Raw genomic sequence first — 14,729 nt, 5'->3', positions numbered from 1 at the left:
GTTTCCATGGGTGTTGATTGTGGATCCAAGTAAAGTGAAATCCTTGACAACTTCAATCTTTTCTCCATTTATCAAGATGTTGCTTATTGAATACATATGTACTTTTAATGTTTTACTTAAAAATTATACAACATTAAAGACATTTTGTCTACTAGAGATAAATAGAAGGCTCTAAACACCCCCATCACCACCACTCTATGGAAATTAAAACTTTACTCTCTGAGCCGAAAGAAACATCCAGTGTGGTGGAGGGATTCCATGTGGCATCTAGTTTTGTCTTTAGGCCAATTCAGCACTAGGGATGTTTTCATTAACAGTTTGAGAGCTTGAGGTTGTCAGCTGTTGGTCACTCTTCTTTAGGCTGTGTCGGATCCCATATCCAAAATATATAGCAAATCCTAGTAGGGAAATGAGGCAAAGAGGTGAGAAAGTAGTCATTCTCCCTACTTACAAATACTCAATAGGCCTCATCCTTATGGTGTCTGAGACAGTTTTAGGGAAAGGTGATGGTAAGAATGTTTGCCTCAATCACCCAAGGGCCCTCTTTTCCCCAGGAAGCCACTTACCAATCACTATCCAGATTCCGAATCGGACCCAGGTCCCAGAGTTCAACTGCATCATCAAGTAAACATTTACAGAGATGCTCACCAGTGGGAGGAAAGGCAAAGCAGGGACCTGTGTGAAAAGTCAATTAATACCTAAACTTATCACAGAAGTCTGGAAGGGAGATCCCCTACTCCACTTGGGAGGAAGGAACACTCCAGTCTAACTCAAGCTGTGGATCGGTCATCCGTTCTCCAGTGTTTTATTTTCTCAGCACCTATGAAGTCAACCCACCGCAAACTGGCTTTGACCTTCAGAAGTTCACTGGGAACACTGTAGCTGGCATCACCTACAACACCCCTGTGGCTAAATCTAATATTCATATTCCAGTGCTGCTTCATACTGAGTATCCCATTATCTGTCCAGAAGAGACAGGCATTGGAAGATGAAGCTAGTAAAAAACGGAGTTGGGGGGGGCGGTCAGGGAATGACCCATTGGCTTTCTCACCTCCCCTTTTCCTGGGCCACTGAAAAATGCTTATGGACTCAACTGGCTCCTTTGCTGTGAGCCCAGGAGAACTGGATGGTGGCCAGCTACTATTACTGAACATTTTGGTCAAAGACACCATAGAAGAAGAAGAAAAAAAAAAGATTCTATAGAAGAATCCTGATCAAATGGGGTGATATGAGGAACAGATTTTCCAGTTCTAGTGGAATCCAGTTTTCTGGAGCCATGGAAGCCGGATGAACCCCTGAATCTGTTGCCCTGATATAATCTTTAAACCTTAAGCAAAAATACCCCTGAAGTCTTCTTAAAACCAGTTTTTCTTAACTGGTCAAGAATGTCTGCCTTCTCTTAAAACACAATTAAAAAAAAAAAAAAAAAGAATGTCTGCCTTGAGTGTTGTGCTCTTTTAAGATCTATCTATACGGGATCAAGCTGACAACAGCAACTCGAAACATTAGATAGGAAACTTAGGGGGGAATGAGTTTATGTTAATGGAAGAGGAACAACTGGGAAAAGGAGGGTGTCACAGATTGAATTGTGTCCCCCAAAAATATCTGTCAACTTAGCGGGGCCATGATTCTCAGCATTGTGTGGCTATCCACCATTTTATGTGATTTCCCTATGTGTCGTAAATCCGATCATGGCGAAATAAGATGGATTATCCGCAGTTATACTGATGAGATCTGCAAGATTAGGTAGTGTTTTAAGCCAATCTCTTTTGAGATATAAAAGCAAGCAGATAGACATGGGAATCTCATACCACCAAGAAGGCCGCGCAGAGAGCAGAGCACATCCTTTGGACCTGACGTTCCTGTGCTGAGATGCTCCCAGACCAAGGGAAGAGTGATGGCAAGGACCTTCCTCCAGAGCCAGCATAGAGAGAAAGCCTTCCCCTGGAGACGGCGCCCTGAATTCAGACTTGTAGCCTACTGGACTGTGAGAGAATAAACTTCTCTTTGTTAAACCCATCCACATGTGGTATTTCTGTTATAGCAGCACTAGATGACTAAGAGAGAGGGTGAGAATGATCACACAACTTGAGGAATGTAATCAAGGTCACTGAATTGTACGTGTCACAACTGTTGAATTGGTGTATGATGTGTGCATATTCTCAACAACAATAACAAAAATAAGTTATATATTTAAATGTTTATGGACTTGTTAGACTTCAGAGCTCGCAGAGTTCATTTACTCAAGGTGGGTAGTTTGTGAATATAAAGAAGATCACTAACCTTGAAGTGGAGAGCGGTAGAGTCCTGGGGCTGTCTCCAAATGATGAAAGTGATCCCAGTAATGAACACCAGCAGCAGCACAGCCACTGTTGTATAAACTGGGTCCCCAGAGAATAGATGTCTGAGCCTTTTGGCCAGTATCAGGCACAGGACCATCAGCAGTATGACTGCAAGGGTCAAATTGGGAGAGATCAGGTCCAACTCTAGAAGTCAAATATGTAAAGACCTTGGCCCCTATCCAACCCCAAAACTGCCCATATCAAAGGGCCATCATCTCTCCAAGATGCCTCCTCAGTACCACACAGTCCCACCCCATCCTTTTAATTTCAGAACACTCCAAAGAGAAACCCCATTGCTCACCAAGCAGAGAGGCACAACCATAGACAATCCGCCCAGATTTCAAAGAGGAGATGGTAGTGATGGAGCAATGCAGACTCTCTGCCGCTTGAGGTACAGATTCCAATGGCTTTGGAAGAGAATTCATCTCAAATGTTTCCACCTCTGTTGCCTCATTCTTGCTTAACTTCTGGTCTGGCTGGTACCTGAATTAAAGGTATTAAGGAAATATTCACTTTGAATCTACCCAGTGGCTCTGCAGAAGAAAGACCTGGTGATCTGCTCCCATAAAGATTACAGCCAGAGTAAAGATTACAGCCAGGAAAATCCTGTGAGGTAGTTCTGCTCTGTCACATGGGGACATTATGAGCTGAGATCAACTTGATGGCACCTAACAACCTCAACTCATTCAATATCAGACAGCCTAATCCACCCTATTCCCCAACCTAAGTGTGACAGTATACTTAGGAGTCGGCATGAAGGCAGAAGAGGAGAAAGATTCCCATCAAAACCCCCTGCCTTCAAGTCGATTCTGACTCATAGCGACCCTGTAGGACAGAGTAGAACTGCCCCATAGAGTTTCCAAGGAGCGCCTGATGGACTCAAACTGCTGACCTTCTGGTTAGTGCAGTAGCACTTAACCACTATGCCACCAGGGTTTCCGGAGGAGGATTAGCCCCCCCCCGGAATCCCCATGAGTCTAAGACCCCCAATAAAAGTCTCACCTGAGGACTAGAACAGAAAAGGCCACCATGGAGTAAGAAAGCAGAGTCCCAATTGATGTGAGGTCCACAAGATCACTGAGCTCAAAGACGAATGCCATGAGTGCTAGAATTAAAGGACAAGAAAAAAGAGGTGGAGAGTAAGAAACTACTGGAAGTATCCAAGTCAAGGACATTGATAAAAAGAAGATGCAGATTTTATTCCACCTGCAATGATTCCAGAGACCAGGGTCGCCATGACAGGGGTATGTGTACGGGCATGGATCCGGGCGAGACTTCGAAAAAGGAGTCCATCCTCTGCCATTGCATAGATCACCCGAGGTATGGGGAACATGGCACCCAGGAGGCTAGAGAAGAAAATGAGAACGCATGTGGGGATATGTAAAAGCATTAGGGGAGTGGAAACTAACAAGTGTTGGATAGGTTGTGAGAAACTGGAACACTCATCCATTGGTGGTGGGAATGTAAAACGGTGCAGCTGCTGTGAAAAACGGTTTGGTGGTTCCTCAATAATTGAACAAAGAGCTATCATGTGACCCAGCAATCCCACTCCTGGTTAAACACCCAGAATAAGTGAAAGCAGGAACATTCATTGTAGCACTTTTCACAATAGCCAAAAGGTAGAAACCACCTAAATGTCCATCAACAGATGAATGGATAAACAATACATACTGTAAAAATGGCTTTGGCTTCTTACCTTGTCTAACTTCACAAGGGGAGAGAATCAAGACCAACATCAGCCCAAGGCTGATTCCTATGAGGCAGAGGTCTGACATACCTCCTTCTCTCCAGCCTTTTTTCCAATTCTGACACCAGCCATCCGTCCCATGGCACTCTCTACTTCTCTGCTGGGTTCAATAATCCATTGCAATGGCCACACATAACTTACAGGCAATAGTCACGATTATGGGGCTTATTAGGGAAGCAACACAGGAGCCCTGGTGGTACAGCAGCTAAGCGCGCATCAGCTAAGAGGTCAGTGGTTCAAACCCACCAGTCACTCCACAACAGAAAAATGACAGTCTGCTACCCTAAAAATTTACAGTCTTGGAAACTGTCTTAGTTATCTAGTGCTGCCATAACAAAAATACCATAAGTGGATGGCTTTAACAAACGGATTTATTCCCTCACAGTCTAGAAGGCTAGAAGTCAAAATTCACGGCACCAGTTCCAGGGGATGGTTTTCTCTCTGTGTCGGTTCTAGAGGAAAGTCCTTGTCATCAGTCTTCCTCTAGTTTAGGAGCTTCTTGGCCGAGGGACCCCAGGTCCAAAGGATCCACTCTGCTATAGGCACTTCTATCTTGGTGGTATGACACCCCTCTCCGCCCTGCTTCTCTCTTTTATATCTCAAAAGGGACTGACTCAAGATACAACCTAATCCTGTAGATTGAGTCCTGCCTCATTAACATAATTACCTCTAATCCTGCTTCATTAACATCATAGAGGTTATGATTTACAGCACATAGGACATCAAATCACAAAATGGAAGACAACCACACAATACTGGGAATCATGGCCTAGCCAAGTTGACACACATTTTAGGGGGATGCAATTCAATCCATAACAGAAACCCTATGGGGCAATTCTACTTTCCTGTAGGTTCGCTATGAATCAGAATTGAGTCGATGGCTTTGGGTTTGGTTTTGGTTTTAGGGAAGTAATAGGTCGTAACTTGAGATCAGATCAATAGGCTACAATTCAGGATCAGGATCAGAAAGCATGTAGGCAAAGTCACACTTCTTCAGTGCAGGATAGCTCTCTCATCTCCTCTTGGACCTGGAGGGCTCCTTCAGCCTTCTGGGACAGGTTCTTCTAAGCCCCCTGAAGACAAGCTTCTCTTGGCTCCCTAAGGACAGGCTCTTCTCAGGCCCTTCAGGACAGGCCTTGACTCTTGGCCCTTGGCCATTAGCTCTGCTTGAGCCTGGACTTTGTCCTGTTGGTACAAAACTTTTAACTCCACCGTTAAGTGCCCAGAAGCACCCCACTTAGCCAGGAAGCCTCCTGCCCAAAGGCATTCGGCTCTCTCACTCCTTAGGTCAGCAAGCCCAGCTCCACCAAAAAGTGCCTGGAGGCATCCCACTATGCCAGGAAGCCTCCTGCGGAACGAAGGCTCTCAGCTCTCTTTCTCTGTGGGTCAGCACACGCACAGTGGACTCCTTGATCCTTGCCCACCACACCAGCCTTCTTGTTCTGCTTCCACCGTTTCTCACCATCTCATGCCATCTCTGGTGTTACAGCTCACTGTTTCCTGGGTCTAGGAGGTTCTCAGCACAGGGACCTTGGGTGCAAAGTATGCACTCCACTCCTGGGTCTTCTTTTTTGATGGTAGAGAGGTACCCCTTCTGCTCTGGAATTGGCTGTCTTAAGCCTAGCAGGATGGTAAAACTGACCAGTCTCCTTGGTAGGCCACGATTATCTTATTTGCACAGTCACATGCAATCTTTGTGTGGGAGTTATAAGACCATGCATAGCTTAAAGGGCCATATTAAGTATTTCACTGCACTGCATATACATACAATGGAATACTGTGCAATGGTAAAGAGAAATGAAGTCCTGTTGCAAGCCACGACATGGATGAACCTTGAAAACATGCTGAGAGAAATAAGTCTGGTGCAAAACAACAAATTCTGTATGAATTCACTTATATAAAGTAAATATATAGAAACCAAAGATTATTAGTGGTTACTAGCGGTGGGAGGGAGGGGAAAAGAAGTTTTTGTTTGGGGGACATTGAGTTTATGACAGTGGATATGGAATATTTTGGATGAGGATAACGAGAATGGTGGCACAACATGAAAAATGGAATCAATGTTACCGAGTTGTAAACGTGGAAGTTGTAGTGTTGCTGTGTATGTTTTTTAATTAAAAAAAAAAAGGCATGAGATGACTGGAACTTCTCCCCAGCCTATGTTGAGGAAGGCATCTCTTCTGGTGGTTGGAACTTCTGCTCCTTAACTTATGTGGAGAAAGGTGTCTTTTCCTCTCACCCCACAATTTCGAGGGCTGGGATACCTGACAGTGAGAGTAGACCGAGAAAACCTTTTGACACTGACCTGGATGAAAGGGCACTGAGGGAGCCAACAGCCACCAAATATCTGGCAGGGGCCCATCCAACATAGAGAAAAGCCGCCGGCAAGGGGCTCTCAGGATGGATCTGGTAGTAAGGCATCATGAGAGTGAGTGCTGCAGAGACGCCAAAATATGCCAGAAAGCAGATGAAGATCGAGAATACGATGCCCAGGGGGATGGATCGCTGAGGATTCCGAGCTTCTTCCCCTATAGGATGGGCGTTAAAGTGTTGGTCAGGAAAACACACTGAGGTAAAGGCACAAAATCTTCCCTCTTGCAGGGGCACGGAGACACCATGTGACAGAGTAGAACTGCCCTATAGGGTTTCCTAAGCTGTCATCTTTACAGAGCAGATCTCCAGGTCCTTCTCCTGTGTAGATGCTGAGTGGGTTAGAACCGTCAACCCTTCTGTTAGCAGCTGAGCACTTAACCATTGCCCCACTAGGGCTCAAATCTTCCCTCTTTCATCCCCCAAATCAGGCAAGCCTTCTGCCAAATCTACGCAGTCCAATACTGGCAGGCCAAACTGTGCCCAAAGCCCTGATGGAACCAAATGACCATTGTTACCTGTAGTGGCAATGCAATCAAAACCAGCAAATGCAAAGAAACATGTAGCTGCTCCGTGGAGAATCCCTTCAAAGCCAAAAGGCATAAATCCACCAGAGCCCAGAGGACCTAAGCTATGGTGAGAAAAGGAACGAGAAACATGGGTGAGGTGTGTTTAGCATCTCTGCTGGACTGCTCAGTTAATATCACAGCCCTAGGGTCCCATCCCTGCCACCACCACCGTCTGGATCCAAATCCCCCTTATTGTTGATTTTCAGCTTACAGTGATACCATGTGACAGAGTAGAACTGTCCCATGGGGTTTTCTTGGCTGAAATCTTTATGGCATGATGCCCTCCTTCAGGGACTGGTCCCTCCTGATGACATGTCCAAAGTAAGTGAAATAAAGTCTCGCCATCCTCTCTTCTAAGGAGCCTTCTGGCTGTATTTCTTCGAAGACACATTTGTTCATTCTTCTGGCAGTCCCTGGTATATTCAAAATTCTCTGCCAACATTGTAATTTTGATGCATGTTATCAGGAGGGACCAGTCCTTGAAGAAGCACATCATGCTTGGAAAAGTAGAGGGTCAGTGAAAAAGAAGAAGACCCTCAAAGAGATGAGTTGACACAGTGGCTGCCACCATAGGCTCAAACATAGCAATGGTGGTAATGATGGTACAGGGCGGCACTCAACAACAACAACAATCTTTATGGAAGCAGATCTCCAGGTTTTTCTCCTGCAGAGCTGCTGGGTGGGTTCAAACGGCCAGCCTTTTGGTTAGCAGCCAAGAGCTTAACTGTTGGGCCACCTGGCTCCTTCAAATGCCCCCACTTCCCATCATATTTCCAGCTCTGCAGCCACTGCTACTGTGGCCAGGCATGCTCCTCCTAACCTAGAGGTGTCATTAGGTCCAGGCATGCTCTGGTTGTAGTCCTGTTCCCTGAGCTTCCAGTTATGCAGATCTCCTTTAATGAAACCAGAGAGGATGACAAAGCTGAGAACCAAAAGGTTCATGCCTGTGAACACTTTGGTAACCAGGGCTGACTCACTCGCTCCCAGAGCCAGTAATCCTGTGGAAAAGATGGAATTAAATAAATAACTTTGGTCTCAGTACAGAGAAAGAAGCTTTTTAGTCTATGTCAGTGGTCCTTATCTGGAGGCGATTTTGCTTCCCAAAGGACATTTAGCAATGTCTAGAGACATTTTTTTTTAATAGTGGTAAAAATACATGCAACAAAACACCCGCCAATTTAACAACCTCCATATGTACAATTCAGTGACTTGATGACATGCCTCAAGTTGTGCCACCATTCTTGCTGGTCCTTTTCCAAATCATTCCACCACCATTCCAGGTAAGCCCAATGACTCCTAACAAAAACTCCTCCCTTTCTCCTTCCCTCCCATCCCTGGTAACCACTAATAATCTTCAGTTACTATATATTTGCTTCTTTCATATAAGTGAGATCATACAGTATTTGTCCTTTTGCCGCTGATTTATTTTGCTCAGCCTGATGTTTTCAAGGTTCATCCATGTTGTGGCATGCATCAGGACCCCATTTCTCTTTATGGATAACTAGTATTGCGTTGTATGGATAGACTACATTTTGTTTATCCATTCATGGAGACATTTTTGCTTGTCACAACTAGGGAGCGGGCACCATTGGCACCTAGTGGGTGGAGGCCAGAGATGTTTCCAGACATCCTACACTACACAAGACAGGCCCCCACACCAAAGCGAAGGTCGAACAACAATGGTCTAAGGCTTGCCTTCCTGTCTGTCATGCTGCAGATCCTTCTTTCCCAGCTTCTGATCTCTCTACCATTTTTACCAACTGCAACTTTTCCCAAGAAGCCCTGGTGGCACACACTTAAGTGCTCAGCTCCTAACTGAAAGGTTGGCAGTTTGAGCCCACCCAGCAGCTTTACCACCCGACAAGCATTTCCCTCTCCAGCTCTCCAACTCTTCCCATCCAATCCTTGGCCCTTCCTTACCAGTAAGCAGCAGCACCAGGCTCAGGGCGAAGAAGTCTGGATACTTGGCCAGGACATGGGGCACTTGCAGAGGAAAACTGTCCTGCAGGGCCTGGGAGATGCGGTTCCCAACCAGGCTGTCCAAGGTAGCACTCCAGGCCCTGGCGACACTGGCGGCACCTGCGGGAGGAACATTCATTTATATTCACTGAACCCTGACTATGTGACAAAGGAGCCCTCGTGACACAGTGGTTAAGCACTCAGCTACTAACTGAAAGTTTCGTGATTGAAACCTACCCAGTGACTCCATGGGAAAAAGACCTGGCAATCTGCTCCCATAAAGCTTACAGCTCAGAAAACTCTATGGGAGCAATTCTACTCTGTCATGGGGTTGCTATGAGTCAAAAATGGATTTGATAGCACCCAACAACACTCTGTGGCATGGCCTATATTATTGAAACAAACCTACTAAATACCTAATCTCAGAGTCTGTTTTCATGGAAGGGAAGGGGAGCACATGGTTAGCAAATTAGTCAACTATTTAGTATGTTAAAAAAAAAAAAAAAAAAACCAGTTGCCCTCGGGTCGACTCAAACTCATAGCAACTCCACGTGTGTCAGAGTAGAACTGCGCTCTGCAGGGTTTTCAACAGCTGGTTTTTTGGAAGCAGATCTCCAGGCCTTTCTTCTGAGACACCTGTGGGTGGATTTGAACTGCCAACCTTTTGGTTACTAGCTGAGCCCTTAACCATTTGTACCACCCAGGGGTTCCTTTAGTATGTTAGAAGGAGATAAATGCTATGGAGGGAAAGAAAAACAGGGAAGTAGGATGAGGAGATCAGGGTTGAAATTTTAAATTTGGTTGTTGTTGTTAGTTGCCATCAAGTCGCATCCGACTCATGGCGACCCCATGTGTGCAGAGTAGAACTGCACTCCGTAGGGTTTTCAAGGCTATGACCTTTCAGAAGCAGATTGCCAGGCCTGTTTTATGAGGTGCCTTTTCCTAAGTTTGAGCAGCCAATTGTACAGTTGAGCACATCAACTGTTTGTACAAGCCTTAGAGATTCCCAGGACATGCCATATGCCTCACTATATTACCTGACCCAGTTGGTCTGGAAGCTTCTAATGAGCAGGGATGATGGTGACATGTCCCTGACTCTCCCCTAGGGCCTGCCTTCCCCAGAACTGGGTAGATGGAGTTGCGGGACTGCGAGCTGGGGTCAAAACACAGGCAGAAGTAAGTTTTGCCCTGGTTCAGCCCCTTCCAGGCTGGGTGACCCAGGCTGGTTCATTTGCCCTTTCTGGCCATCAGCTTCCTGCTCTGATGAATGAAAGTGGTAAAAACACTTTTCTCCTGATGACACTGTGAGGATTCAGTGATATAAGAAGGCATGCAAAGTGCTTGGTGCTGAGGTTTTCTATAAACCACATCCAGTTGCCATGGAGTTGACTCCGACTCCTGGCAACCCCATGTGTGCAGAGTAGAGCTGCGCTCCATAGGGTTTTCAAGGCTGTGACCTTCCAGAAGCAGATTGCCAGACCTGTCTTTCATAACTAAGGCACCTCAGGGTGGCTTCGAATCACCAACATTTCGGCTAGCAGCAAAGTATTTTACATCTAACGTTTGTGCCTCCCACGGACTCCTTAAACTGGGTAGTCGGAAAAATCTCACAAAGATGACAGCTGAGCAAAGACTTCAAAACGGGGTGAAGGTGAGCCTGGTAGAACAGGTCTCTCCCTTGCCCACAAGAACTCTCCCCACTTCCTACTATTCCCATTTCCATCTCAGTTTTTTTGTTCATTAAGGAAGATAGGACAGAATTGAGCAGAATGAGGTTTTGGGGGCCTCTCCCCACCACAACCCCTTCTGAAGTGGATAACAGAGTGTTCAGGAATGAAAGTGAAGACCACTCCAACTTCTCCAATTGCCCCTCATTCTCTTCACCCAAAAAAACCAGTTGTTGAGATGATTCTGACTCATAACAAGTCCATGTGTTACAGAGTGGAACGGTGCTCCATAGGGTTCTCTTGGCTGTGACTTTTTGGAAGCAGATTGCCCGTCCTTTCTTCCGCATCTCTGGGTGGGTTGAAACCACCAACCTTTAGGTTAGTAGCCAAGCGCACACTGTTTGTGTCATCTGGGGACCTGTCTCTTGACCCCAAGTCCCATGTTCCCCCCGTACCTAAACCCCTCCCTCAGCATCTCACCAATGACATAGGAGAGTATGAGGTTCCAGCCAGTGGTGAAGGCCCACAGTTCGCCCACTGTGACATAGCTGTAGAGATACGCTGAACCAGAGCAGGGGACCCGGGCCCCAAACTCTGCATAGCACAGCCCAGCCAACATAGTAGAGACGGCGGCTACCAAAAAGCAGATGATGATCGCTGGTCCAGCTTTGTCCCTGGCCACTTCACCAGCCAGGACGTATACGCCTGCTCCCAGGGTACTGCCCACACCCAGGGCCACCAGATCCATTGTGGTCAGGCAACGGTCCAGGCCACCCTCAGACCCCTTGCTTGCCTCCAGGGGGCGCCTGCGGACCAGCTTCTGGCCAAAGAGGCGAACTTTTTGCCACAGCATCCTAGATAGAGTTGAGGATTCTAAGATCTGCAAGACAGAAACACATGAATAATGTTCATCCTGAACCCCCAAAACTATCGCCCTGGATAATCTTTAGATTTTAAACCAAAAATAGCCCCTGTAGTCTTCTTAAAACCAAGCAATAGTTCAGTTTAACTGATCAAGAACATCTGCCTTGAGCATTATGCTCTTTCAAGATCTGTCTATATGGGATCAAATTAACAACAGTGACTCAAAAGATTAGATAGAAACCTTAGGGGGCAGTGAGTTTATGTTGATGGGGGAGGAACAAATTCAGAAAAGGAAGGTGAGAATGGTTGCACAACTCAGAGAATGTAATCAGTGTCACTGCATTGCACATGTAGAAATTGTTGAATTGGTATATGTTCTACTGTGTATGTGCTCAACAGCAGCAACAAAATAAAATGAAAATTTTAAAAGAAGAATTTTCATCCCATTCATGGGCACTGAGTTTGTGTTTGGTGTGATGGAAAAGCTTTGGAAAGAGTGGTGATGGTTGTACAACATTGTGATTGTAATTAATACCATTGAATTGTGCATCTGAAGATGGTTAAAATGACAGCTTTTGGTTATACATATTTTACTACAATAAAAAAAATGACCCCAAAAAAAGGGCTCATCTCCTCCCCCTTGGCCCTGGGAGCTGATCACAAGACCAGGTCCACGGAGTAATGGACTGGGAAGCAGGTGGTCAAAGAACACATTGGGTAGGTCATCCATCTCTGTGCCTCAGTTCTTCAGATGTAAGGAAGGATTTGAATACTTTGGCAGGTTCCTGGAAGAATTACTTGAAGAGAAGCAAGATAAAGCTTGCAGTACAGTGGCCAGGATATTCATTACCCCATTGGCATCAAGTTGATTCTGACTCATAGGGTGTCCAAGGATATAAATCTTTACAGAAGCAGACTGCCACATCAGTTAGCAGCAGAGTGCTTAAACCACTGTGCTGCCAGGCTCCTTAATTGCTATTAGTAGAGTGAACAAGCATGCTGATTTTTTTTCTTTGTGGTGAAAATATACATAACTAAACCTATGCCATCTCAATAATTTATACAAGTACAGTTCAGTGACATTGATTACATTCTCCAAGTTGTGCAACTATTCTCAATATCTTTTTCCAAATCATTCTACCACGATTAACATACACTCAGTTTCCCTCTAAGAAAAAACTTTTTTCCCCTCCCTCACACCCTTGGGAACCACTAATAATCTTCGGTTTCTGTATATTGGCTTATTTCATACAGGTGAGATCAGAGAGCTTTGTCCTTTTATGACTGTCTGACTTCCCTCAGTGTAGTATTTTCAAGGTTCATCCATGTTGGGGCATGCATGAGAACTTCATTTCTCTTTAAGGCTAAGTAGTATTCCATTGTGTGTATGTATTGTATTTGGTTTATTCATTCATCTGTTGATGGACATTTTGGCTGTTCCCACCTTTTGGCTGTTGTGGAAAGGTGCTGCCATGAACATGGGTGTACAGGTTTCCTTTTGTGTTCCTGTTTTCACTTCTTCTGGGAATATACTGAGGATTGAGATTGCTAAACATGCTGATTTTTTTAAGCCAAATTACCTGGGTTCCAATCCAGCTCTGCCACTTATCAGCTGTCTGATTGTACACAGGCCATTGGCCATGTATTCACAATTGCCCATTTTTGGTCTGGAACAAGACTTCTGCCCTCACAGAGCCTTGGTGCTATAGTGGTTAAGAGCTATGTCTGCTAACCAAAACCAGCAATTCAAATCCACCAGCTGCTCCTTGGAAACCCAATAAGGGTAGGTCCACTTTGTCCTACAGGGTCCTTATAAGTCAAAATTGACTAGACAGCAAGGGTTTTTTGGGTTTTTTCTCTCTCCCTACAGGCTCCTGAATTGCACTTGCCTCCCAGCCTGAGCAAGAAGAAAAAGTGGACCATGCCCCATTATCAACTTGTCTGAGATCAGCTGCCCAGTGACAGACTTTTCCTGATAGACCCCACTGGTCATTTCCTCTTGCTGGTCCATCTTCCCCTTAAAAGTCTCTGCTAATCTTTGCTTATCTCTCCTTACCCTATAAAAGGAAAAGCCTGCCCTACTTGACTTTGAGATGTTTACAGATTACTGAGATGGGACTGTTCTTCTTGTTATGATAGTCTTTCCTTTAAATAAAATCAAATCTCTCCTATCTTAATCCGGATTTGTTTTTCTTTGACCTCACTTAGCTACTGGGTAGCTATGAGTCGCAATCAACTTGACGGCAATGGGTTTGGTTTTTTTTGGTTGCTGGTACAAATGGTTTAAGTACCGGGCTGCTAACTGAAAGACTGGCAGTTTGAACCTACCCAGTTGCTCTGTGGGAGAAAGATGTGGTGATCTGCTCCGGTAAAGATTACAGCCCAGAAAACCCTATAAGGCAGTTCTACTCTGTCATATGGGGTCACTGAGTTGACTCCATGGCATTCAACAAGAGCGACATCTACCATTTGTCCTTCCTTTTTCTGTAAAACAGGAGAAATCATTATAATTATCATTACCTCTTCCCTTCCTTGGTATGTGTGAAATGACTCTTTCTCTGGCTTGGAGATCAGAGAGCCCACAAACAAACAAACAAACAAAAAACCAAACCCATTTACGCTCCTCAATTCTGACTCATGGTGACCAGTGTGTTACAGAGTAGAACTGCCCCATAGGGTTTTTTTTTTTTTTTTGGCTATAATCATCCTGGAAGTAGAGCGACAGGCCTTTCTTTCACAGCACCACTGGCTGGATTTGAACCAACCAACTTTTTGATTAGTACCTGATCCCAAACCGTGCCACCTAGGGACCTCAGAGAGATAAATGCACATACCCAAGCCACTCTAAAACCGGATACATTTCTGTTTCTCTGCTTGTGATGAAAAATGGAATTGGAATTTAGAGCCAGGAAGGAATGAGATGGAATTCTTAGGCTGGGAAAGGAGCCCTAGTGGCACAGCTGCTAAGCACACAACTGCTACTCCAAAAAGTCAGTGATTCGAACCCAAGCAGCCACTCCAAAGGAGAAAGACCCAGTGATCTGTTTCCAGAAAGATTACCCAACCCATTGCCATCAAGTCTAATTCGATTCATAGGACCCTATCGAACAGAGTAGAAATGCCCCACAGATTTTCAAGGCTGAAATCTTTATGGGAGCAGACTGCCACATCTTTCTCCCCTGGAGCCGGCTCCCGGGTTCAAACCACCGAC

At 45.3% G+C, this 14,729-nt stretch overlaps 1 protein-coding gene across 1 annotated transcript; it reads right to left on the bottom strand.

Moving 5' to 3' along the window:
* Positions 1–279: 279 nt before the first annotated feature.
* Positions 280–11,507, bottom strand: LOC126086201 (cationic amino acid transporter 3-like). Its single transcript, XM_049902378.1, has 11 exons — positions 11,135–11,507; positions 8,949–9,107; positions 7,849–8,026; positions 6,978–7,090; positions 6,395–6,617; positions 3,549–3,688; positions 3,345–3,447; positions 2,644–2,825; positions 2,284–2,450; positions 567–675; positions 280–398 (listed from the first exon to the last, which is right to left on the bottom strand). The coding sequence occupies exons 1-11, from the start codon at positions 11,505–11,507 to the stop codon at positions 280–282; spliced, it is 1,866 nt and encodes a 621-aa protein (XP_049758335.1).
* Between the last annotated feature and the right edge of the window lie 3,222 nt (positions 11,508–14,729).

Source organism: Elephas maximus, chromosome 11 (genome assembly GCF_024166365.1).
Source record: "Elephas maximus indicus isolate mEleMax1 chromosome 11, mEleMax1 primary haplotype, whole genome shotgun sequence".
NCBI lineage: Eukaryota > Metazoa > Chordata > Mammalia > Proboscidea > Elephantidae > Elephas > Elephas maximus.
The sequence above is the reverse complement of the archived record's forward strand: the minus strand, read 5'-3'. Positions and strand labels throughout refer to the sequence as shown.

Bases quoted from the DNA above. Each gene is read 5' to 3' on its own strand.
- LOC126086201 (XM_049902378.1), bottom strand. From the start codon at position 11,507: ATGCTGTGGCAAAAAGTTCGCCTCTTTGGCCAGAAGCTGGTCCGCAGG. The intron at 9,108-11,134 runs GTGAGATGCTGA...TTCCTCCCGCAG, and splicing joins CATACTCTCCTATGTCATTG to GTGCCGCCAGTGTCGCCAGG. The intron at 7,091-7,848 runs GTTAGGAGGAGC...TTCTCACCATAG, and splicing joins GGACCTAATGACACCTCTAG to CTTAGGTCCTCTGGGCTCTG.